The sequence below is a fragment of the Nymphaea colorata genome, chromosome 9, assembly GCF_008831285.2.
Source record: "Nymphaea colorata isolate Beijing-Zhang1983 chromosome 9, ASM883128v2, whole genome shotgun sequence".
NCBI lineage: Eukaryota > Viridiplantae > Streptophyta > Magnoliopsida > Nymphaeales > Nymphaeaceae > Nymphaea > Nymphaea colorata.
The window spans coordinates 2656158-2682863 of NC_045146.1; the positions used below are offsets into that span (position 1 = coordinate 2656158).

Consider the following 26706-nt stretch of genomic DNA (forward strand, 5'->3'; position numbering starts at 1 on the left):
TCAACTTGTCTAAGCTTGTGTTAGTTGATTCATACCGTTTTTTATTTAGATGATAATGAACAACAAAAAAATATGTTAAAATTAATTAAAAATTACCTACATGCCTATAAGTTTAACAAACAAAAAATATCTAAGTCAAATCGAGTTTAAACAAGTAAAGCACGTGTAACTCAAGCTCAACTAGTTTATAACTAGAGTTTTAACTCAAGCTCGACTAGTTTATAACTCATTTGTAACTCAAATCTTGAGCTTGCCTGGGCAATTTGGGGTTGAGTCATTGTTGACTCCACCCGTTGTACATTAGATCTTTTGTTTCAAATTGATAAAACACAGTCCCTTAACCTCTCGGCCCAAAAAATAAGGTTGGGCGCGGGCTCCAGGTACTTGGCTCGATCGGACATGAGCTCGGGCCCAAAAAACCAGCCCGCCCGTTTAGCTCAATCATTTTTTTAATTTTTATTATTTTTATTTAATAATAATATATATTTTGTTATTTTTTTTGGGGGTAAGATGTAAATAGTGTTTGTGATGAGGATAAATGCGAAAGATTGCATAGACAAAGAGACAAACGAGGAGGGAATATTTTCCCGCGGGAATTGGCGGGAAGGACTCGAACGTGGAAAGGACATCAAATTACCGAAGAATAAAATTGCCGGCGGCTCGTCTCGAATTGTTCCGAACTTGCGTGCCACTCGATCGACAAGCGATGCAGATACGGGTGAGATGCAACTGCGAGAAGGGGAACTGCCCGGAGTGGGCGATCTTTGAGTTGCAGGGAGTCGTCGAGACTCAACCTTCGTTCCAGGGCCAGCTCCAGAACCTCGAGATCGGACGCCTTTGTCGCCCTTCACAGGTAATTGTCTGAACCCTAGCTGTATCCTCAATCGACGTTACTATCTCGAGAATGCTGTTCGCGCTTCCCGATTCTTCTTCTTCTTCTTCTCTCAGTTCTCGCTTTTTTTTTTTTTCCTTCTTAATCTTTTTCCTCTTCAGGAGTGTGTTTCAGCAGCTTGTCTTAATTCGTTTGATGGTAGAAATCTGACAGAGAGTTGGTGTACATTGGGTTGGGGAATATCGCTGTACTTAAAGCCTAAATTAGGACAAGGACTTCAATTTTGAATGGTTTGGTCAAGTCTCTGCTTGGTACTGTTCTTGCGTTAAATATAGCTATATGTTAAGGATGATGAGGGAGAAGGAGAGTGTGCATCCGGATTTTGTCTTGAGCCTACTCGAAGATGATTCTTTCCTGTGAGTTTCCTTCATAGTCATTCTTTACATGGGCATTTACGTTCCATCCTACCCTTCTGACATCGGAACTTGTCTCCCATCCCTGACAGCTTGCCCTCTCCTTCCATCTCTTCCCCTCGCTCACTCTCAGCCTTGCGATACTTCAAGGCGATGATGGGTGCCAAACTTGGGCAATAAATAGCTGAAGCTTTGGACTAATAGGTGATAAAGATTAACTTTTGGATCATAAAATGTTTCCCTCATAGTATGCTGTTTCCTATTAGAGGAAATCTTATTGAAAAACTTTTGGAGAATATGAGGTGGTTGGTTTCTTTTTTCTCAAGGAACCTATAGAGCCAAATGATGAGTTGGTGCTTTTAAGATACTACAAACCAACCCATAATAGCGTCGTATTTTCTAGTTTCCCGAGGGATCTCCAACTTTGTTGTCTCCTGCGCAAATACGTCCACTCAGAATGAAGGTCTTCCGTGAGGCTAAATTATAGGAAATTTGGATCTTGTAATGGTTGTCAAAGATATTGTTGTGAAAAGTTCTCAGCTTCGAAGATTCAAAAATAAGTTCTAGGAATATTGCTGCCTATCTCAGATAGATTGAGATTTGGGAATGTATGAAATTTTAATACCATGCAATCAAATCAAAATATTATCGTGAAAAATCCCCATGAGCTAAACTCAAAAGGCAATTTCCGGAAACACTTTTACAGTTTACTAGTTGAAGTTCTTAAATAAATAAGTTCCTATTATCTTATGAAGGTTCATTTGCTTAATAAATAGCTTTTCCTCATGCTTCATTTTTCCATGAAGTTTTTAAATTTCAACATTTTCTTGACTTCTATTAGAAAATCTTTAATGACTCACTATCCTTCCTCAATCTCGCATAACTCTAAATTTGTGGTTAGCTGGTGGACTTGAAGAAAAAACAAAATATATGCTAGCAGTTGTTTCTTACATTTACAGAATGTAGGTGGGGGTTTTCAAAAGTACAGCATATGGAAAAAATCAATGAACATTTTTGGTTAAAATCTTCATAGTTTTGGTGAATAGACGGCACAGTATTCTTATGTTAAGATTGCTCTTAATATTTGGTGTAGATAAGGTTTCTTAACATTGGATCCTCAGCTTGTGCACACACACATTCAATGGTTAAATGAAAATGAGAAAGAAAGAGGAGCAATATCTTATTCCTGTCATGTAGTCCATGTGATCTTAACTACCTTTATGCAGTGTTTTTCTCTGTCCCCCCTCCCTTGTTTATTTGTTTTTAGTTTTTTGTATGATACCAGAGCAACTGTCTTCGTGGAAAATTTTTTCTGATCAATGTGGCGAACTTTTTATATTTGTGATCCGAAAACTTATTTTATTTACCCGTCAACTTGAGAGGGCGCTTTTAGAATCTACAAAATATGAAAAAGAAAAAGAAAAAGAACATTTACAGTTAAGACCTTCATAAATTTGATTGGAACATGCGGCCTTATTTTTATCGTTAGGGATTTTATCAATATTTGTTGTGGATTAAGTTTCTTAATGTCATGGGCTTTAGTTTGTTTGATGTGTACTCTATCATTGAATGAAAAAGAAAAATAAAAGAATGACCTTGATGTTTTTCCAGTGGATGTAGGTCCTCTCATCCGAATCATTTATGTGTGTCATCTTTCTCCATCTCTCCTCACTCATTGTAATGTGTAATTTTATTCAATCCCTTTTTGTTTACTTTCCACAAAGATGAGAGAACATACGTCGCTTTTCTTGCTCTGTCCTCCATTCAGGGTTTATCCAGCAAATGATAGACCGACCTTGACATGTCTTTAGCTGAATCCTGCATTGTGTTGTAGCTATTGGTCCACCTAGGATTTTTTCTAGTGTGCGGTGGAAACTAGTGCAGCATTATGACTTGTATGGATGGGAAGGAAGAAAGGCAAGCAATTAGATTGCCTTAGAGGCACAAAGACACAACCCTGAAATGACTGCGTGCAGCTACCAGGGTAGAAAACTATAAAATTGGGACCTGAATCTATTTGCTTATCTTTTTTTGCATACATGTATATTTGTTGGGCTTTTTTTGCATACATGTATATTTGTTGGGCAATTTCTTATTTTAATGATTAATCAGATCACTTCATTTGCTTTAAAAAAAAAAACTGTGCATTTTTTTATGTTTTTATGATGTAAAAACATTGCTATTGTTGTAATATATAGTAAAATAAATTTGAAACTCGCAGCAGTATTCTGAAAAATTACCTGCTTGTGATGCGTTGACAAAATATCACAATTCCTCTAAATCAATGATGGTACTTCTGACCATCGTCTGATGCAAAGAAAGTATCGTCTTCTCAAATGAAGCTGCCTAGGTCTTGTTACGTTGTTTGTTCCTGCTAGTTTAGTGGAAGTGGAATCTTGAACTACTTTTTCCTGCAGTGAGATTATCCATGTGTCTTTTGTATGTGAAGTAATGTCTCACACCATTCTGCAAAAAAATGTAGAAAAGTATCAACTCCATCAACCATATACATGATAAATTAAGTTGCATAAAATGTAAGTGCTGAGTCCAGATACATGGTTATCTTGACTTCCTTTCTTGGAAGCATTTTTCTTCTTAATGTTATTACTTGCCTCAGGGGACATATACTTTCACACTGGGTTATCATGAACTCTCTGGGACAAAAGTGCCTCTAAAGAAGCCAATGCTAGTGATGAAGAAAACCCAAGATAAGCAAGCTAATGATAGCACGGGCTGTAGTCACTCAGGAGCAGAATTGGAAGTCGTAGGCATTATCAGGCATCGCATTCTTTTCAAGACCAGACCGAAGGCCTTGATATCTAGTATGTCTCTTCTACTTGAAAACCTTCCTTCTCGTTGCATTCCATGCATGTATGATGCATCCATGGCACTTCCTTATTGAGAAAATTGCCTAACCAAAGCCGGCAAGTTGGATTGAGTTGTGCCTCAGCTTAGTTTTGCAGAGTCTATATTCAGTGCTTGTAGAAATGTGTCTACTTGATCATTGGGAATTTGATTTGGATTAACTGGCCATAAATCTTGTCCAGGTCAGCTCTAGGGGAGCTATAGAGGCTCATAGAGGGGATTAGTTTAACACCATGCAAGCACCAAATGCAAAATAACATGCCACAATAATGCAGTGATTAGAGTTCCTCACTATAATCCCCATGGGAAAAGCACCAGAAAGCAAGGAACAAAAGGGAAAACATGGGAAAAAAATCAATAAAAAAATGGTTTACACAGGAAAAAGGTTTTTTCTGATCATAAATTAGCCCTAGACTAAAGAAAAGAGGCCTTTAAGAAGCTTGACCCTTGGATCCGAATTGGATCTCGGATCCACTAAACAAGAGAGTCAAAACCCAAATAATATCAATGCTCAAATAAAACCAAATCAAAAGCCTAACTGAATCCAAATCTATGATCCAATCTATCTCTAAACCATACTGCGTCAGTTGTTCACTACTACTCTTCATATCTTGAATTAACTTTTTCAACCAAACCACCTGGTCCACCTCCTTCATAGTTGTGGAATGTGGTCATAACCCAATATTCAGATTTGGAAGATGAAAGTGAAACTCTTTTTTGTTTCTTATATCCCGCAAGGAATTAAGTTTTCATGCAAGAAATGCACAAATGAGTGGTGGAGTGATCACCTCCCAATCAAAGTCAGTATACACAATTAACTTCAAAGATTACAATGATGATAAGAAAAGTCTTTCCAAGATGGATTGTTTCATATAATGGATGACATTCAGAATCACAACCATATATACTCATTTTGGGAACATTTTGGAATCAGCTGACAACATGAACTGCATGTGCAATTTCCGGTCTTGTTATAGTGAGTTGTGTGAGAGCTTCAATTGGTTGGCAATATGGGGTGTGATTGTCAAGGGGAAGTTCTTCATCTTACCTCCAATAGTTTTGGTATTTTAACTTCTTTGTAGGCGATTTTTGATTTAGTCATACTATCTGTGGTTAATGTGAGACAAAAAGTAATCTTTTGAAGAAACAAGCTACCTCAATTCCTGAAACATAGAGCATGGGACTTGGATGGACATTTCCATCTGAGTTTTGGAAAGATTTTTCAATCTTATTTACCCTTTTTGTTCACTTTATCTCATCCACGTGCAACAGAAAAGAACAAACCTGTCTCAGATTTCTTAATAGGTAATATTATGTCATATGATAAAGGTTGAGTGTGAAGTCAACCTGTAAGCCATCAAACCATTCTTTAGGAGCTTTCTTATTACCGATGAATAATTTTACTAGACAAAATGTTATGTTGATGGGTCTTTTATAGATGCATTTTCATATAAATTTTCATTAAGAAATTCAATTTTTACATCTATTAGTATATATTCCATCCCTAATAGAGACAACAACAACAAAAACTATGGTCATTTTGTATAGAACTTAAAAGGTTTCTTCACAAACAACTTCATATTCCTATGGATACCCTTTTGGTATAAGTCTAGCCTAGTATCTTTCTAAGGTTTTATTTTACCTTATAGACCCTTTTGCACCCAATAGCCTTTTTTTTAGAGATAAATTTTTGTAGCTTCCAAAATTTAGTTTTGTTAAGGTTGTTACCCTTTTGGTATAAGTCTAGCCTAGTATCTTTCTAAGGTTTTATTTTACCTTATAGATCCTTTTGCACCCAATAGCCTTTTTTTTAGAGATAAATTTTTGTAGCTTCCAAAATTTAGCTTTGTTAAGGTTGTCTAGTTCAAATTTCCTTGCTTCTTTCCATTTATTAAAGTCCTCAGTTTCATTGCATGGAATGGGTTCAAACTTCAAAATAAGAATAGATGGCAATAAACTAAACTCTAAATCTAGGAAAAGATTGCAAATGTTATGAATATCAGATCTTGATTGAATAATCATGGTGTTAGATCAGAAAAAGAGAACAGGAGAGAAAGAAATTTGGTCAAGGGAGGAGTGAAGCAGCAAAGATGCCCTCAAGTGTTCTTTTTGGAAGAATTGATTTTGGAAAAAAATGTTTTTCTATGTAAGACATGTAAACCAAATACAAAATAGCAAAAGCTGGTTTCCCTAAAGAGGTCAGACTGGGTTGAACGCTGAGAATGCAATTAAGCACACACAATTCAAAATAATTTTTTCCCTGTAGATAGTGCTGATGAGCTACTAGGTTAAACATAACCATGATCTAGTTCAGTTTCAGAAGAACTCTTAGAACTCAAATATCAGCAGTTGTTTGTCTATCTACTCGACTAATAATCTATAGTATAATCTTAGAATTTTTCTTTTCCAAATTCATCTAACTTTTGGTGAAATTCATTGCTTTTGTTAGTTCATCTCTTTCAAGAATTTGCTTAACACCTTCTAATTTAATGGGTTTTGGGTTTGGGACTGGGATTAGAATCTCATGAGAAACCTTGAAGACCTTGACCCCTGATGTATTCAAATGGGTGGCCCACACTATATAGTTTGTTTTATCAAGATTGAACGTGGGGTTGAAGTTGGTGTTGAATTCAGCCACTGAAGAGGAGCTCAGCACATAGTTTCCTTCCATGAGCGCGCGTGCTGAGGCAAAGCTAATTTTCCTTAAAATGGCAGAAACCTTGTTCTGATAACATGTAAAATCAGCACTAATTGAGCTAAAAAACCTCATAGGATAGCTTGGATTACCACCACAGGCACTATACAGAAAGTAGTGCACCATGGAACAATCACCACAACGAAACTAATGGTGCACTACTGCACTAAAATAATACTTTCTAATAGTAGTGTGCAAAGAGCATACCATGAAGTGAGATATCACAACAAAGAGGAGAGAGCTGGACATTGACTAGTTCCTAAAGATTACAATTCTAGCACTTGGACTGCCCAATGGCTAGACAAGAAAGAGAAAATGAAAAACAGGAACAGAAAAATTGTCTACAACCCTCAACTGAAATACATTATAGAGAAAAATGTACACAAGGCACAATATATATATATATATATATATATATATATATATATATATATAAACTGATTTGAGGCTGGGTTGGGAGGACCAGAAGGCAAGCTGTAACCATCTAGGCCAAGGTCAATGTATTTCAGCATGACCCTTCTAGTTCCCATGTTAAATCTGTAACTTCTATCTGCATGCCTATATGGATATGGCCCCCTTCTAAGTTTATTATTGTTGAAGTACAATATATTGTGATTTCTCATATGCCTTTATAGCATAGCTTGTGCACGGGCTTAAGAAATTTGAGTGGCCTGTTCCAACTGATGAATAAGGAACTGTTTGGCATCAACATTGTCCTAGTCATGTTCTTTTCATCTTACCCAGGATCTTCAATAGGCTTTATATATCATTATGCTAGATTACGGTCACCCTTGTTTCAATGATCCAGGTAACTCTATTTTCTTTGATGGCAATAACTACTGTAACAAGAAAGTGCTGGCAACTTTAGCTTGGTGAATTTTAACAATGCATTTTAGCTTAGATGGTTGGTTATAGGCCAACATCTAGGTCTCCAATTTAATTTGTTCTTGGGAGGAATAAAATCTTACTGTGACTTATAAGCATAGGGATTTGCCTTATACACGGATTAATGCCATAACATGAAAATACTCACTTCAAAAGCATTGTAGCTATAATAACGGCAATCCTTGGTTAATGAAAGCACTTGGACAATGAGATCCCCAATGTTTAGGAAGTCATGGAACTAATGAGCTCTCTCTCTTCAAGACCAGAAAGAATCATTTAGGAATTTTAGTTCCTGTTATGCACAATAGCAATTGCCTATGTGGAACAATCATGGTTTATTAGCAAAGGGATTGTTTACTGAATTTGGTTTTCTTTCCTTTTGATATCAAGTAATGCATCAGTATTTAGTGCTTATTGACATTCATTAGTACCTGACACAAGTCATGTAATAACACGTTAATTGTTACATATGTTTTTTTCTGTAAATATTAATTCCTTGATATAAGAAGTAAATTTTATCGGCAATGTCATCTTATCTCAGGTTTTGGATATTTTCTTTCCTGAAGGTTTTGTATTTAGTTTCTTGTTTTTTCCCAAGTAAGAGTCTCTTAAAAGTTGTTGCATATGGATTATGTATTATTCTCACAAATGCACATGAACACTATTTTGCTTGACAAATGGAGTTTGCTGCTCTCGTTCCATCCTTCTCATTTCCCGGCATTTCTAAAGTTTGAAATTGTTGCATCCAGCTATTGATCCACATATCTTTCATATTCTGTTTTGGATTTTTGGGGTTGCCTAGCCTGATTGTTGGGGACATCATCTGTGCTGAAGGTTGCTTGATTTTACTCCAGTGTGTTCGCATGTATGAGTTCTAACTATACACCGTCTTTGGTATTATGTCGATACAGGGCCACCCACCAAGGTAAGGAAGACCAGTGCTACAAGTGTACCAGCTAGTTGATCAAGCAAATCATACCTTTCATGCGAGAAAAGTGTTAATTTAATGGTGTAAAGCTGCCACTATCGTGCTTCTGAGCTACTGGTGGGGCAAATGCATTCAGCACTAACGCCATACATCTATCGACTACCAAAGTATCCCCCTTACGTTTATAATATTATTCTATTAGGATGAATAGACTTGTGTGTTGAAAAAAATTTGGACTGAACCAATTGTTTACGTTCCTACTGCTTCAATCTAAATATGACTTGCTATGGAAACAGAGGCACATGTAAGCGAGCAGTAATCGAGTGGTTCTACTTTATAGTGGCTGAATATTTGATTAGTCAGACCTCCATTTTTTCAGCTATGTAAATATAGTATTGACTTACGGCGTTTCAGCGTTTATACGTGTTTTACAACACAAAATGTTGAGTATCTCAAGTGTGTTGACATGGAACATTGTATATAATCGATTAGAAACACATCAAATGTTGAAATTTCATAAATTAGAGTTGTTTCTTTAAAAAATGGGACTCTGCCCAACCAGTGAGTGACCAAGTTTGACGATTAAACTGTGAAATAATTTTGCGCTATATAGCAGTTATTATCAGTATTACTTTTTGAAGATGGACCTATGATTCTTTATGAAAGAGAACAAGTGATGGGCATGACGGTTCATGCATTTAACTAGTCTAATTTTGAGAATGGTTCCGCTTCCACTAGCTTTTCGATTTTAATAATTTTAACTCAATTTTACTACAATCTACTTTATGGTGACTTTTGGGCTTTTAAAACGTATAGTCCATTTCTAAAATCCAATATGTGCACTAAATTTTAATGATTATTTTATCGATTCATTTTTTTTGGAAGTTCGTTGCGGAGTTAGTTTTTCAATAAAATGGTACCACACTAAAATGTTGGAATGTTGAATTCTCGTCACATACGTAAGACAAATGAATTCAGCATCCTAATATCCTTTGGTCGGGCATTCTGAAATTAGTTTTCACCAATGAATTCTGAGGAAAAAAAAAATCTCCAAATCCGGTGCACGGATAGATTTTCTGGTCTTCTATTTTCTGATAAATTTTAAACAATATAAAGCCGTTGAATTTAAATCTTTATAAAGTCTAATATTCTGATTTGCGCATCAGATTTTCATTATATATATATATATATATATATATATATATATATATATATATATATGTGTGTGTGTCCTTGGTCATTTTTATCAACTAAGTACAATTTCGTTACTTTTACTTTTTTATTTCATTTTTCAGCATAATAATTAATACGTTTTTTTTGTCTAAGTTTACGGTTTCTTGACCGCTAAAGTATATTTTGAAGGTTGCATTATGGACCTCCATAATATATTTATCACATCTGGAAATTAAATTACCAAGATAAAAAAAACACTTAAAATTATGTGGTGGAGGTGCCTGGATCAATCGAAGGTACTGCCTGGGTCTACCAATTTCCCATATCTTAGGGCAACCTCGGTATAGGCCAACTTGCGGAAAAGTAAATCCAAGACAAGAAAACTAAGCACAATAGTTTTTTTTTTATATATAGGCATCAAGCATGACGACCAGAAACTTGGTATTTTGGAATAACCAGTTTTCTGTCCAATATCATAAAAAAAGATCTTGAATCATTACTTTATTTTATTAGAGATTTTTCTTTCTAAATTGATAGCTAGATTCTCATACACCAGATTTAATAGGAATCATTTACACGATTGATTAGACAATAAAAATTAAATCGAAAACATAGAAGGTTGTTTTTTCTCAAAAGATTCAAGTACCCATATCTTCGTGGCCATACAAAGTATATATTGTAAGAACATAAACCAGGCACATTAATTTTGATGTCTTAGAATATATATATATATTTTACAAATCAACTTTACTAATATCATCTTTAGGATAGATTGATGCAAAACATGTATTAAGTTGATCATTTTAGCGCTTTAATATGGTTTTTAATGAATAGCTCCCATAACATCAACCTTTTGATAGTATAAAATCCATATTTTTCATGAAAACATCTTCAATCAAAACATGTTTTATATCGATATCGTTTTTACAAATACATTAAGATGTTTACATTGTATTTAAAAAAAATTTTAAGCAAAAAAATTAGACTGTCTAGTGTTTTGTTACTCACCTAAGGGTCTCGTTTCAACCAATTACTCCATGTATTTATACGTATTGTTTGTAATTTTATATATTCATATTATATCTTTGTATTTAAAAAAATTTTTAAGCAAAAAAATTAGACTGTCTAGTGTTTTGTTACTCACCTAAGGGTCTCGTTTCAACCAATTACTCCATGTATTTATACGTATTGTTTATAATTTTATATATTCATATTATATCTTTCTAATATTTGACGAGCTTCAAATTGATGTACAGTTGATCACCTTTATAAAAGACGAAACCTGGAAAATTCTTCCCTTCGTTCACTTTTATTGCAAACAAAATTGACAAGATTTTCCTGTTTTGATTTTAAATAAACAGAGAAAAAAAATTATTTTGAAACCATACTCTAAAGCAAAATCGTGGTAAACGTAAATTTCCTATCTTTTCTCAAGAAAATTAAGAATAATAGTGAAACGATGCCAAAAGTTTAAGCATTTAGAAAACAATAAACGTAACAAACTTCTGAAGATTACAAACGGTTCTGGAGATAGCCAAATGCAGAAACGCGTTACTTTCAATTCTCATTTCAAAATATAGCCCTGACCTTTGGTAAAGCAACAAAGTACTATTTCATAACATTAGCATCGGATACAAAGAACAGAAGAAACTATATCAGATAAAAAATCGAAAAGGTATTTCCAAAATTTAAAATATTCGAGCCAGTTTATCCAAGGTGGTTGAAATTCAAAAGTGTTAGTCCAATGTTTTTTCTCTGTTTTATTTTGAAGATCCATAAAAGGTTCTCGTTCGTGCCACAGGAGATTACCCACGCCAGGAAAAAATGAAGGACATTAGGGCAACCTGTTTTCTCCAGACCCAAAAACACCGGCGGCGGGTAGGGGCAGAGAGAGAGAGAGCTCTTCAGATGTCTCTTCATTTCCACACGGCCAAGTTCGGAAATTGGAACGACATGAAGCGACAGATCAACGATCATCATCATCACCAGAGCACGAAATCTCTCTTATCCCCCTTTCACCTAAAAAAAGAGGAAGAAGAATCACGATCTTTGGAAGTCTCCAATCCCCAACGCCACGAGTTGAAGATAGGATGAAGCAACCGAGAAATGGCGCCGAGAAGTCGGAAAGAGGACTTTCTGATGAGCCGCCATGGGTTAAGAGAGGAGGAAGGAGGGGCCGCCTCCCAAAACCCTCGAACCTACCCCTTTCGCCAGCCTATTTGTTCTGGAAACTTTTACGAAAGGCCTCAAAATTTAAATTCAAATAACAAACACAATCCAGTATTCTTTAAAAATTGTTCGAAAACGCACCTAAGTTAAGTATAGCTGCGTAGGCAACAATTAAAATCAGACCTAATATTTTATTTCACTAAAATTCCACTTAAACTTTTTCATGGTTAATTATAAGCATTCACAAGTGTTTGTGTTCAATAAACTGTTAAGTCAGTGAAAAAGATACTATTTTGGTCTTTAAAAAACATGAGAGATATATTTATATTTTCATATAAACATAAATTTTCTTGCATAGCTTTCTATGTCATTTAAGATATATTCACACCAATTTTGACATGCAATGATAGTAAAAATGGATCTATTTAAACATAAAATAATAACAATATTAACTGATATAGTTAATAAGGCTAGTGCAAATAATCAACATATTTTCTTGTTTAGGTTTAGTATTTGAACATTTTCTCTTATTAATATAGCAAATTAGGTTAATGACAACCTAAGGTTTAATTGGCAGAATTTTTTATCAATAGTGCAAAACTTGATTGTATTTAACAAAACTTGACTGTTATCTTTTTTTATCTACTCTAAGCCCCTTCGCTTCCGTGCCCCGTTACCAGACTTTCACATCTCCTCCCTCTTCATCTCGTGTGTGATCTCTCTTGAGCGGCCCTTCCTGCATCAAGAAATCAAGAACGCTGCCTGGGCCCTTGGCTCTGATAAGACGTTTGACATTGATGGTTTTCCTATTGAATTTTTTCGCATCTTTTGGGAGGCTTGTAGCTCTGATGTGTTGGAGATGAATTTGCCTCCAACTCCATCTTTCTTAAGGGCCAGTTTGATGGTAGAAAAAAATTTAATGTGGTAAATTTACCATGGTAAATTTTTCTGGAAAAATTTACAGGATGAAATTTCTCCATCTTTCAATCTGAGGCCCTGTTTAATGCACATGAAGAATTTAACCTGGTGAATTTAACCTTGTTTGATGCACATGGTAGTTTTTTACAGGGTAAAATTAACCCTGTTTGATGTACATGGTAGAAAAATTGAGAGACTTTTTCAGAACTATTAGCAGTTGTTTTTTTTCTTTCTCCTTTTCAATTTGACGTGGGAAGAAATTGGAGGATGATCTTCCAAAACAACTAAATGCAAATGTCTTCACCTACGCATAGTTTTATGTAAAAAAAACACAATTAAAACCATGACATCTAACGATACAATATAGTTGACGAAACAAAGGTTATAACCATAACAAAGTTACCTAACTCATACAGTTTTAACTGTGTAATTAGTACATGTCCACAAAAGTTTAATGAGTACATATCCACAAAAGGGTGTACTCCTACCATCCACAAAAAAAGAAGTTTAATGAGTACATATCCAACAAAGAAAACATGTAATTACAAAACAAGTAATCCAACATTTGTGGCTGCACTTCCATTCAACAAAGTTAGTGTCTTCTATATCTTGCTTTGTGATGACATTTTCAATGATTGTAAGCCTACGTACTTGCACACCATACTTGTGGAGATACTCATTTATGTGATGCTTACCTACTTCGAATGAATCAAACGATCTGAAGAGGACGCCCTTGTACTGATATACTAAAGGTTGGCACCGCTCCCAACTGTCATATATGCCTCGCGACCGACCTTAAAAAATGACATAGTACTTTTGCCGAGGCATCATATTCCTTGCCCTATTCAAAACAAAACAAATGTCAAACAATTAAATGAAATAATAGTCAAAATTCATAAATAAACTTACTATTCAATTGATAATCTGTAAACATTTGAGATATTATAGTTGCTCTCATAGAGTTGTTGCTTTCTCGTTGATGTGTTTGGCTTGCAAATTTTGGTTCGCTTAAGACAAAGTTATCATTAGAAGGTGCATCTTCATCAACAAATTGCTCGGATTTTGTTCAATTATGAAATTGTGCAATACATGTAGCAAGAACAATTAGAACTTATTTTTTGAATGGATACTGCACTTGCATTTTCAATATTGGAAAACGACCTCTCAACATGCCAAAAGTTCTTTATACTGTATTTTGAAGGGATGAATGCCTATGCTTGAATAGTTTTTCTTCAGTTTTAGGTGAGCATGCTCCCCGAGTGTTAAACTCAGACATGATAACGATGCCCTCGATAAGGTGTGAGCAAACCTTCAATGTTTGGATATCCCTCATCAGCAAGATAATATTTACCTACAATTAAGCACAATTTATTTATACACTATTACATGCATGTTAAAAGAGTGCATTGGTTGGTAGAACTACGTACCTTCTGGGACAACAAACATGTCAGTTTGATGATTAAGCGCATTATACAATACTCTTGAGTATGTTGCACTTCCTTCCCATCCAGCCAAAACATAGTGGAATCGAGTGTCGAATCCAACTTCAGCCATGATGTTCTGAGAAATGAATCCTTTTCTATTGCAATGTCTTGCATGATTTGAAGCTGGGACCCATGCAGGTACATGGATGCCATCGATTGCTCCTAAACAATTCTATATGCATATATACAAGTTAGTCATGTTGTAGTGTGATGTTGAGTTTATGTTACATATATACAAGTTGGAGGTACTGCGAATTACCTAAAAATATGGAAAGAATCATTTAAATTGCCAAATATGTGTTGGCATTTCATCATTGTTCTGCCGAACGTACTCCTTACCCATTATACATATCACTCACAGGACTAGGCTGACATATTTACTGATTGTTTGTCCGGAATATTGAAACGTGCTTTGAACGACATGATTCTGTTCATTATGTCCAATTGTCAAAAGAAAAATAGCTACTTGTTCTTCTACTGTAATGTCACGAGCATCCTCCAACAAATTTCTAGCTCTTAGAGTGTTACACAATGTCATATATGTGTGTCTGTCCATATAGTCTAGTAAGTCCATACAATTTCTAGGATGACTTCGAAGCATAAGTTGAACAAAAGATGTACCAACATCTCTAAATGGATGAACAATCCTCCTATATTGTTCTTGTCGCCTTAACCAAAAGAAGATGAAGGCATAAACTAGCTGAATGATGAAAAGCACTCGCTCATCATCGTCGTCATCAAACATTTCAATATCAACCATTTTCACTAAACTGCATGTACATATAACAAAAATTATTTAATAACAAAATTTCGAAGATGTGTTTCAGTATATGAAGTAACACACAAAATACATGTTTTGCATGACATGAATTATACAAATAATTAACCATTGAATGTATAACAATCAACTCTTACCTACGAATCAACAAGTTTATACGTTAACCATGACAGCCAGTCTGAAGGTGGAAGGTTGAAAAATATCATGGAATTGGTGCTCTCTGCTAACATGTCCATGCTCTACATTCGCGTATGGCTATCTAGGAGTCAGTTTCCACCATCTCTTGCAATATTTCGCAACATTTGACAAATTAAAAACCTCTAGAAGTACGTGTGAGGGTGTTAAGCATTCTCAGCTATACCGTTCAACATGTTGTACGTGTTGACCTGTTCCTTTTTGACCTATGTGTACTTCTAATACTTGTCATTATTGGATTTTCAGTTGTAGGAGTTGGAGGTACTGGTGATTGTAGGAGATGGCTATCTTCATAAAACATCTGTATGAATGATTGTTTACTTTCAGGGCCCATGTACAATAGAGTCGATTGAGAAGCAGGTGTAGATGGAAGTGGTTCAGTGTCATCATGTAGTACGCTGTTCAATGTCTCTGCATTTTTGCCAGTTGCATGGGAATCGCCATAGACTTCGGTGAACTCATCATAGTATCTCCATAAGTTTAGCCTTTTGTACTTTTTTCTATTCGGATATTTCTGAAAAAAATCATGTGTTCATATATTGCACAAGTAATGACATGTTAGACAAAACCTAACAGTATAAACTCTATAACTTACCTCAATGTAGTCACTCTATACTTGGGGGTCGACATCAATACATTTGTTAATTGGGTCGTAACCAGACCCTCTTGTATTCAATATTTCCTTCATGACTCTCAAGTTGGGTTTGGAATACTTTAATTTGTTTTTTATTTTATCTTTACTGAATTCTAGACCGAATCTGTCCATCATGCTTTTTTCAATTGCTGTATACACTTTAGACTTCAAGCCTCCACTAGATTTCATACCAGGCACGCGTGAATGCTCACCAAGAAGCTGGACTAAGTAGTCCATTTGTGGTTCAGTCCACGTAAGATGTTAGGACCAACAGGACTAACAGTAAGTTCTTTCAAGTCCATTTCAAATTTGAAATTCCATAAGAAAAGTTCATTAACCAATTCAATCATCTAACAGGAACAAACTTCAGAACATAAATTTCCTTTTAACAGTCCAAAGTATGAACTACATTACATACATTTCAGGATCTCTTCCTCAGTCAAATTCTCTATAACAGATGGACATAATAATTTTATCATCAATACATTTGTTAATTGGGTTGTAGCCAAACCCGCTTGTATTCAATATTTCCTTCATGACTCTCAAGTTGGGTTTGGAATACTTCAATTTGTTTTTTATTTTATCTTTACTGAATTCTGGACCGAATCTGTCCATCATGCTTTTTTCAATTGCTGTATACGCTTTAGACTTCAAGCCTCCACCAGATTTCATACCAAGCATGCATGAATGCTCAACAAGAAGCTGGACTCAGTCCATGTATGATGTTAGGACCAATAGTAAGTTCTTTCAAGTCCATTGCAAATTTGAATTTCCACAAGAAAAGTTCATTAACCAATTCATGCATCTAACAGGAACAAACTTCAGAACATAAATTTCCTTTTAACAGTCCAAAGTATGAACTACATTACATACATTTCAAGATCTCTTCCTCAGTCAAATTCTCTATAACAGATGGACATAATAATTTTATCATCAAAATTTTCAACGAAAATTACAGAAAGAGCTTTAAATGTTAGGACCACATCAACAAAATCCTAACATTTGATTTGTAAAATTACCTGCTGCAAGAAGATAAATGAAACAAAGCATATCAAAACACATGCATATAAGTAGCTATTAAGTGCATCAAGAGCCATTAAACTCAGAAGTTCGGTGATGATTCCCTACATATTAGTCAAATTTTCTCAACTAAAACAACCTGGTATCTGCTGGTATGCCTCTAACTGGAAGGTGATAATGAAATAGGCTATTTCAGGATGTAATAGCTCCCCTTGGAACTGTTCTACATGCTATTCTCTTGGAAACTTGAGTGCTTTGCTCCTGATGCAACATAATGATTCAGTTCCTCAACAATGTATAACTTCCTAGAAATATTTGGTGCTTTTGCACTTCAGTCTCTCCATGGATTATAATATTGACCAGTTGGCACTCCAGCAGCTAAGTCCCACATGCGTTATGATGCTAATGGTTCAAGTTTCTAAGAACCTTCTCTGTCATCACGTTGTATTTTAATTAATCTTTCTAGATTGATGCTCTTGGCATGATGCCAAAAGGTACACTATTTGTCTATTAGTTGCATATTCTGTAATCTTAACTCCTAATTTTGATTCCCAAGAAAGTTCTCTAAATTGTTATTGGCATCACCTGTAGCTTGGTTGCTTTCTTCGGTCTCTCTGTTAGGAACTGTAAGTATGCTGATTAGTTGTTCCTGTTTTATAATTCTTCAATTTATAACTTGCTCTCTCTATCTTGTCGATGAGCATTATTCAGTTTTTGCTTGTTCTTACAATTGCCAGGTCTTGTAGTCTAAGAGAAAGCAGGCAGGCGCCTATTGGCCAGGAAGATGCTGTTGACGTGCCTAATTCAAGTCAGCAGAGGATGATGATTAATAAAATGGGGTCCCAGTAACAAGCCCTTGGAGATGAATTGCAGGAAAAAATTTGTTGGTTGCTATTTCGTACGAGGGGTTAAGTTACAAAATATGAATGGGTTCATTGTTTGGATTTCAATGTTTCATAGAAGTTTTCATGAATTTCCCACCTTATGTGCGATGAGTACCTTCTAAGAACCTTTGAATACAGTATTCCCTTTTAACGCCTTTTTTCCTCCACGCTATTTGGTGGACATTTTGAATCCCACGTCAACTTCATCAGATACAACCACAGTGAATAGCAGTACTCTATCAAAATAATAGCCTATCCCCAATTTTACCACCACAACCATAGTCAATAGAAGATATAAAAGACAAATGGACAACAAGGTAGAATATTTATAAACTAAAAGATGAAAATATACCGCCACATGAAGCAACATAAGCAAGCAAACAAAGGCTAAGAACTTGAAGCTCACATGCATATGAAAAATAGCAAAGAAGAAAGATGCAGCGACAGAGGAGGAAACACAACAAGAGAAGAGGAGACACAACGACAGTTCGGAGACCTGTGCAACAACAAAGGTGAGGAAGAAGACTACGACAGAGGAGGAGATAGAACGACAATAGAAGGACACACAAACTTGTGCAACAAGAGCAGAGGAGAAGACCATCGAGCGCGAGGGAGGAGGAGAACCAGACCTGTGGAGTGCAACGAGTAAGGAGCCCTTCCATCGAGTGTGAGGGGTACAAGAGACACAGACCTGTGGAGTGTAGCGAGAGAGGAGCCCTTCCATCAACTGTGAAGGTGTAGCGAGAGAGAAGAGGGGAGACATTGAGAGCCCTAACGACTCTCAATTTTGTCTCCACCAAAAAGTCAATCCTGTGAGGACCGACTTTTTCACGGGCGAAATTTCACCCAATGGCAAAGTAAAATTCAGGTGCAATTTATGTGCGTTTGTTGCGAAGAATGGTGAACAGGTCAAATTTTACCCTCCTGTATGTTTTTCAACCGATGCATAGGATTTTTCCTGTGTATCAAACGGGCCATAAGGAATTTAAGCAAGTCACCTGTGTCTTCTTGTGCGTCCTAATCCTACAGACACTTGTCCATCTTAGGCACACATTACAATATTATTTCTAAGTTACTTTCCTTACGGCTTGCGCCTATTATGCCGTCTATCATCAACCCCTTCCAGGTTGCTTTCATCAAGGGTCATGCTATGGTCTTAGCAATGAGGTTGTTCACTCGTTATACTGTCTGCGTCTTCTTTTTTTCATCCTTAAGTTGGTTTGATTCGATGAGTTGGGAGTTCCTTTATGACCGTCTTACCCGCTTTGCTTTTGGTCCATCATTTAGGTAGTGGATCCTTTCACTTGTCACTGGGTCCCAGCTAACGGTCTCTTTCAATGGGTTGTGTGGCGATTTCTTTTGTCTTCGTCGTGACCTCCGTCAGGGTTTTCCGTTATCGCCGTTGTTCTTCAACTTAGTTGCCGAGTGTTTTTCTGCTTTATTTCATCATGCTGCGGTCATAGGCTTCCTCACACCACACTCACTCCCCCACTTACAGTCTCTCTCCTCCCTTCAGTATGCTGACGATTTTCTCCTGTTTGACACTGCTTTCCACCAACAGATTGTGAGAACTTGGCTTATCCTTCGAGTTTTTGAGCTCATTTCAGGTCTTTTTATTAATTCCTCTAAATGTCATCTTTTTATCATTCACGCGGATCCTGTCACGGTGCTTCTTGCGGAAGCTTGTTTTGGGTGTAAGGTTGCTGGTCTGCCTATGAACTACTTGGGTCTTCAGATTATATTGTCGCATTCTGCACCCTCCTTTTGGAATAGAGTGGAGCAGAAGCTGGTTGATCGCCTTTAGTGTTGGCAGAGAATGCTGCTTTCTCTCCTGGGTTGTATTACTCTTGCTAAGCACTGTCTTGCGTGTGTCTCCCTCCATACTCTGGCGGTCTTTCGACCTCTTGTGGCTATTCTGAAAAGGTTTGAAAAGATCATTCATAATTTTATCTAGGATGGTGATCGGCCTTCAGATCGCCTTGCGCATTAGGATATAGTTGTCCTTCCACGTCTTCTTCGGGGTGCTGGGGTTACCAACCTTAGTCGAGCTTGTGAGTCTTCTCTGTGTTCTTGATGGTGACGTCTGACAACTGAGCACTCTCCCATCACCCTATTCATTTGCTCCAAATTTGACCTGCCTACCCCTAGTGCTTGGAGTACTTCCATTTCTCACACCTCTCCCTCTCACTTTTGGTGTGACCTGCTTTCTGCCCTTCCTCTCTTCCTCTGCCTTACTGACCTCCCATCGTTCGCATCCCCATCCTCGCCTCTTTTACCTTCTAGTGGATTCACTTTTTCTTATTGCTACTTGGCCTCCTTTGGTTCTTCTGTGGAGTCGTTCCCACCCCATCCCTTTGGTCTCCTGATTCTTCTCCTTGTACCATTGCTTTTGTTTGGTTTCTTCATGCTGGCCACATCAACAGTTTTGACTACTTACAATGCTTTGACATTAATTTAGCTAACCAATGTCCACTAAGTTTTATTGCAGCTGAGTCTCGGGTCCACCTTTTTTACCTCTTGTCTTTTTTTCATTAGTGTTTTTGCCTTTACCTGGCCTTCCTTTGTTAGTAGCCTTCCAGACCCACCCTCCATTCGTCTTTTTTTCTTCTTCTGTCATTCCCCCTGCCTCGCTATTTTCTGTGGTCATGTCTGGAGGTTGTGGTTCATTTCAGTTTGGTGGTGCATTTTGGAAGAGCGCAACAATAGGGTCTTGAGGTGCACATTCTCTTCGTTGGAGTCTATAGCTCGTCTTGTGCAGGGAGATGTTCATTTTGCCATTTGGCTGCGACGTCGTCCTCCGTTTGTGGCTGGGTGCTTGTGTCGCTCCATCTTCCCCCCTCTCTCCACCCCTCTTATTTTATTTTATTTTACCGTGCATTATATTATATATTTCGTCCTTTTGCTTATGGTTTGCGTTTGTTATTGTAACTAGGGGACTTCTTATCCTCAAATTTTGGTATAAATTTCCATTTTATCGACTTTTTTATTATTTAACAATGCATTTAGAAATTTGTCTCATTTAATGTTCGAGAGAGAGAGAGGGAGTTGCACTGTCATACATCAAGACCATCTCTCTTGCTTAATCTAGTTGTGTTGTCAAACAAACTTCTTACAACACAACACCATACTTGGGTCGTGTGTTGGAACGAAGATTTTTTTAAACCATTGCTCTTTCTCAACACCTGTTTGAAGAAGCAAAACACAATTTCTGCATGTCCGCTTATAGATCACACATCATGTGGTTATCTAGCTGTTGCATATAAAGGAGTCCACTGTCCACATATCAGCTGATGGTTAAACCTCTCTCTCTCTCTCCCTTTTGAAAACTCTGATAGATTGGCCAGTTGGTGCTTACAAGCAAGACAAAGGGTGACCACATGAGAGATAACCATGTAACGAATGAAGCTCGAGATATGAACTACCGATTATTGTACAATAAACACCCTTTTGTAATGTTCCTGTGTTTTTCTTCTGCATCTTGGTTTCTGTGCCTTTCGCCTTCCTTCCTTCTGGAAAATTTAAATGAACCTTTCTAGATGATACATTAAGACAATCAATAGCATCAGTGTGCCCCTTGTAATTGCTTCCCTTAATTTGTCCACTGCCCTTCAACTCCCCTACTTAACATGGCAGTTCCCCTAACACGCCCAACATATCATGGGTGGTGGCATACTTGTAAATCTTTATGTTATTTTGTGTATTTTATGATGTACCCTAAATCATGATTAGTATATAATGATAACAAGAGGCAGACGTCGGTTGTTGATGCTCTCTTTCATCTCTCTCTTGCTTGGACGTGCAACTCACTTCTCTCTTCCTCCTCTTGCATCTAACTTCATTCGGTGGTTTGGTATTAGATATCAAAATCTTATACCATTGGCTGTAGATAAGGTATTGTACACAACAGTTCAACAAAAAACTAGAAATTTGTAGAGGAGATAGCAACATGGAAAGAACATAGCCCTACAAGCTCAGTTTTGGTGTGACATACAAGTGCATTAGGCCACTATTACCCAAAAGTCGTTGATAGGTCTAAAGGTCTATGAGATGATATACTATCACATGGATGCACCTACAGGATTCTGCAATTTTATGCTCTAATCCTCAAATCTCTGTGTAATCCTCAAACCTCTATTTTCTGCCCTAATCTCCAAATTTCTGCCCTAACCCTAATCCCTAAATTTTTTGCCATAATTTTACTGTCTACCCTAATCTGTCCTAATTCTACCATCTGCCCTAGTCTGTCCTAATCTGCCCTATCGTCGGCCATCTAACCCTAATCTCAAAATTTGCATTTTCCCCCTATTTTCTGATTATTGCATTTATGGATCCCCACCGCAATTTCTTGTCATCCAATTTTCTCTCCCAACTCATCTCACAAAAGATAAATCATACCAATTGTTTGACATGAAAACGTCAAATAGTCCCGTTCATTAAAAGTCATCGTCTCTATGGACATCTCAATGGCACCACACCTGTGCCACCTGAATGGATTATGCGAGAGGTAAACAATGCTGCAGGGCAAGTTCAAGAGACTATTACAGAAATTAATCCTAAATATGAGATGTGGATGGTTCATGATCAATCTCTCGTTGCTTATATCACCTCCACACTATCAGAAGAAGTTTTGGTGGGAGTTGATGATGATCTTTCAACACTTAGGTTGTGGAATGTACTTGCTACCACGTATTCTCAAGTATTAGAAGCAAGATTTCTACAACTCAAAAGACAATTTCAAGATATCAAGAGAGACACACGTTCAGTCTTGAAATATATACATGAGATAAAAAATATCAGCGATCAGCTTGTCATCATAGGGCATCCAGTCAACAACAAAGACAAGGTACAACAGGTTTTGAGTGGATTGGGCCAGAACTTGATGTTTTCTACACTGCTTTAGAGGTATTGCCTATCCTTACCTCTTTTGAAAACCTCCAAGCAAAATTGATTCAACATGAAGCGAGTCGTGTACAGCGACATGAATTAGTTCATTTTGGCAGTCACAATGTATTGGTCACTGGGACCATGCTTTTCAAGGAAGACGTCCACGAGTTTGGAACTCACAGGCAGGAATTGGGAGAGGTATCCTTCCTAGACCTAACACAAATACACAAGCAAATGTACCACGAAGGATGCCTACTTGTTTTTATTGTAATAAGAGAGGTCATGTGAAGTCAGAATGTTGGCATAACTCTCAGAACAAGAGAAAACAGGTCATGTGTGACAATAAGGCAGCAGGGTCATCTGTTTTGAACATGACTGCAGCATCGAACTTTTTCCCTGATGTGCAGCAGATTCTAATGACAGCGTTGTCTAAAGTCAATCTCAAGCAAAATGAGGAAGGACAATGGTATGTGGATTCTGGTGCTGCAACTCATGTAACTGGTGATGTAGGTAAGCTTTCTAGTGCTCTCCCTTATTTAGTTAAAGGCTTCACAGGAGATGGTTTCCATAACAAAATATCACATATTAGAAATGCATACTTATCCATGGCTCATTGCTCAATACCCTTAAAGAGTGCTCTTGTTGTTCCAAATGTCAAGAAAAATATCATTTCTGTCTCAAAGCTTATTGATGATACTCATTCATCTGTTGAGTTTACTCCTTCTATTTATGTTAAGGATGCTCAAACCAAGCAGACATTCACTGAGGGTGTTTGCAAAGGAGACATGTATGTCATTGAAGAAGCTCCAAAAGTGTCTAAGTCTTATGTTTCAGATTCATCCTTCGCCAGTTATAGTGAAGTCAATATCACAGAGTATGATATGCCATCTCTTTGGCATGGTCGCTTAGCATATTGTAGTCGGTCATTCATTCAAAGTCTTGTTGCAGACGGACTATTACAAAAGTCCAGTCTAAGTCCTGTCAGTGAGTCTACCATGTGCTCAAGTTGTCATATTTGTAAGAGCCATGCTCTTCTTTTTCAATCAATAAATAAGCGAGCTTCGAAATTATTTGACACCATTTATTTTGATGTTTGAGGGCCTGCTTTTATTTCTTCTTCTTCCGGGAGTAAATATTATGTTGTTTTCCTTGATTCTTATTCTCGTTACAATTGGATTCACTTCATGAAAAATAAATCAGAAGTTTTCCACTTGTTCACCTAATTCCACGCCTTGGTCCAAAACAAATACTCTAGCAATATCGTGCATTTCCAATGTGATGGTGGTGGTGAGTTCATTTCAAATGAATTTACTGAGTACTTATTAAATCATGGGATCACTAGATAGATTTTCTGTCCATACACACCACAACAGAATGATATTGCTGAAAGAAAACATAGGCACATAGTTGAAAGTGCTCTCAGTATGATGCATAACACTGATGTGCCCATGACATTATGGACTGAAGCCTTCCATACTGCTGTTCATGTTATTAATTGACTGCCATTATCCATGCTTTAAGGAAAATATCCATTCTTTATTTTACATCAAGAACAACCAAACTATGATGAGCTGCGTGTTTTTGGATGCATCTGTTATGTTTATGTTGATGTTTCTTTGAGAAATAAGTTTCAAGATTGAGCTGTCATGTGTAGATTTGTGGGTTATGCAGAAAATTATAAAGGCTATCATTGCCACAATCCAAAGACTAGACGTGTGCATATTTCACGACATGTTGTTTTTTGATGAGCTCAGGTTGAAGGATTTAAAGGAGGAGCCACATGCAACACTTAATGTTAGAGATGATGATGTATATGACTTATGGTTGAATGCTGAAATATTAGATGGAAGAGCTGATACATACCACACACAAAGTGATAGAATTATTGATGAGCTCGAGACAGCCATAAACACTCAGATGGACAACATACCTTCATCTACTCAGACCAACAACATGAGCATGACTTCACCTAATCGATTTTCAGGAGTGGTGTATAATCGACAATCAGTTCTAGCTGATCCAGAAACTGTCACTACTTGTCCACGTAGATCAGAACGTGTGTGGCACCCTATTGGTAGATGTGTAAGTTGTGATAATTTCTCTTTAGATTTTTAGCTCTTCATGACAGAATTGAATAAAAAGGTGGAGCCAAAATGCTATGAGCAAGCGTTAAAAGCAAACATTGGATTGAGGCCATGAATGAAGAAATGACTGCCTTAAATAAATGTCAAACATGAAAGATTGTTCATCATCCAAATTGTAAGAATGTAGTGGGCTCAAAATGTATTTTACAAACTCAAGTATAAACTTGATGGATGCATTGATAGATATAAGGCTCGACTCGTGGTTAGAGACTTCACTCAGCAGTACGAGGAAGATTATGATGAGACTTTCAGTCTAGTCATCAAGATGGGAACGATCCGGGTTATCATCTCTCTTGCCATCTCATATGGTTGGGAATTTATATCAGTTGGATGTTAAAAATGCTTTTCTTCATGGCTTTCTAAAGAAAGAAGTTTATATGGAACAACCTCCAGGATATGTTTCTAATGATCCAACCAAATGGGTGTGAAAATTACAGAGATCGCTGTATGGGCTTAAGCAAGCATCTCGTTCATGGTTCGATAGATTTTCCCTTCATATACAGTAGACTCGTTTCCTCAGAAGTTCACTTGATCATTCCTTATTCATTTATCATTTGGGTGAAGTCACCACTTGGTTACTCATATATGTAGATGACATAGTTCTTTCTGGAAACTCTTCATGTCATATATCCCATGTTAAGGAGGTATTGCAACAAGAATTCAAGATGAAGGTTCTCGGTGAACTATGGTATTTCTTGGGTGTTGAGCTTGATAGAAAAGGTGGCACATTAACTCTTACACAACATAAATACACTCTTGATATTTTGGATAGGGTAGGTATGACAAATTGTAAGCCCATAAATACACCTAGTGTTTTCAACACAAAATTAAATGCCTTTGATGCGAGTGATGCCTACCCAAATCCTGGTTTCTATCGGAGTATAGTTGGCATGTTGCAGTATCTCACTTTTATATGCCTAGACATAGTATATGCTATGAATCAAGTCTCTCAGTTTATGCATGCACCCACAAAAGGGCATATGGATGTGACCAAACGCATTTTGCGTTCTCTTAAGGTTACTCTTGGGGATGGACTCATCTACACAAGACAGTCAACTGTTTTGCATGGCCACAACATTTTCACTTTTATTGATGCAGATTGAGCAGGTGATCCAGATAATAGACGATCAGTTTCCGGTTATTGTCTCTTCCTTGATTCCAATCTTATTTGTTGGAGTAGCAGGAAACATCGTGCAGTTGCCATATATAGCACTGAGGCAGAATATAGGGCAATGACTACAGGCATAGCTGAAGCTTCATGGTTAAGTCATCTGCTTGGGGAACTTTCTCTTGCCATTGCTCAGTCATCTCTACTTTGTGACAACCAAAGTGCAATCAAGATTGCCTTCAATCCTATTTTACATAATCGCACTAAACATATAAAGATTGATCAACATTTGATTCGTCAAAAGGTTGCGGAAGACGAGATTGTTTTCACTTATATATTCACGTCTGAACAAGTGGCTGATCTTTTTACCAAGGGACTTACAGGGCACCATTTCTGGGAATTGAAGAACAAAACTTGAGGGGGGCTGTTAAGTTTGTACAATATGGATCGGGTCACCCACACCTGACCTATTTGATCCACACGCCCAACACATCATGGGCGATGACATACTTGTAAATCTTTATGTTATTTTGTGTATTTTATGATATAACCTAAATCGTGATTAGTATATGATGATAACAAGAGGCAATCGTCGGTTGTTGCTGCTCTCTTTCATCTGTCTCTTGCTTGGACGTGCAGCTCACTTCTCTCTTCCTCCTCTTGCATCTAACTTCATTTGGTGGTTTGGTATTAGATA

General features: G+C 36.9%; 1 protein-coding gene across 1 annotated transcript; it reads left to right on the forward strand.

Annotated features, from left to right (window-relative positions):
* Nucleotides 1-607: 607 nt before the first annotated feature.
* Nucleotides 608-9038, forward strand: LOC116260991 (uncharacterized). The gene is made up of 3 exons (XM_031639560.2): nucleotides 608-853; nucleotides 3863-4067; nucleotides 8602-9038. The coding sequence occupies exons 1-3, from the start codon at nucleotides 707-709 to the stop codon at nucleotides 8652-8654; spliced, it is 405 nt and encodes a 134-aa protein (XP_031495420.1). The 5' UTR covers nucleotides 608-706; the 3' UTR covers nucleotides 8655-9038.
* Nucleotides 9039-26706: the final 17668 nt, after the last annotated feature.

What these genes read in the sequence shown, in the direction of transcription:
- LOC116260991 (XM_031639560.2), top strand. Translation starts at nt 707, where the DNA reads ATGCAGATACGGGTGAGATGCAACTGCGAGAAGGGGAACTGCCCGGAG. An exon ending in GCCTTTGTCGCCCTTCACAG is followed by an intron (nt 854 to 3,862) that starts GTAATTGTCTGA and finishes TACTTGCCTCAG; the next exon opens with GGGACATATACTTTCACACT. An exon ending in ACCGAAGGCCTTGATATCTA is followed by an intron (nt 4,068 to 8,601) that starts GTATGTCTCTTC and finishes ATGTCGATACAG; the next exon opens with GGCCACCCACCAAGGTAAGG.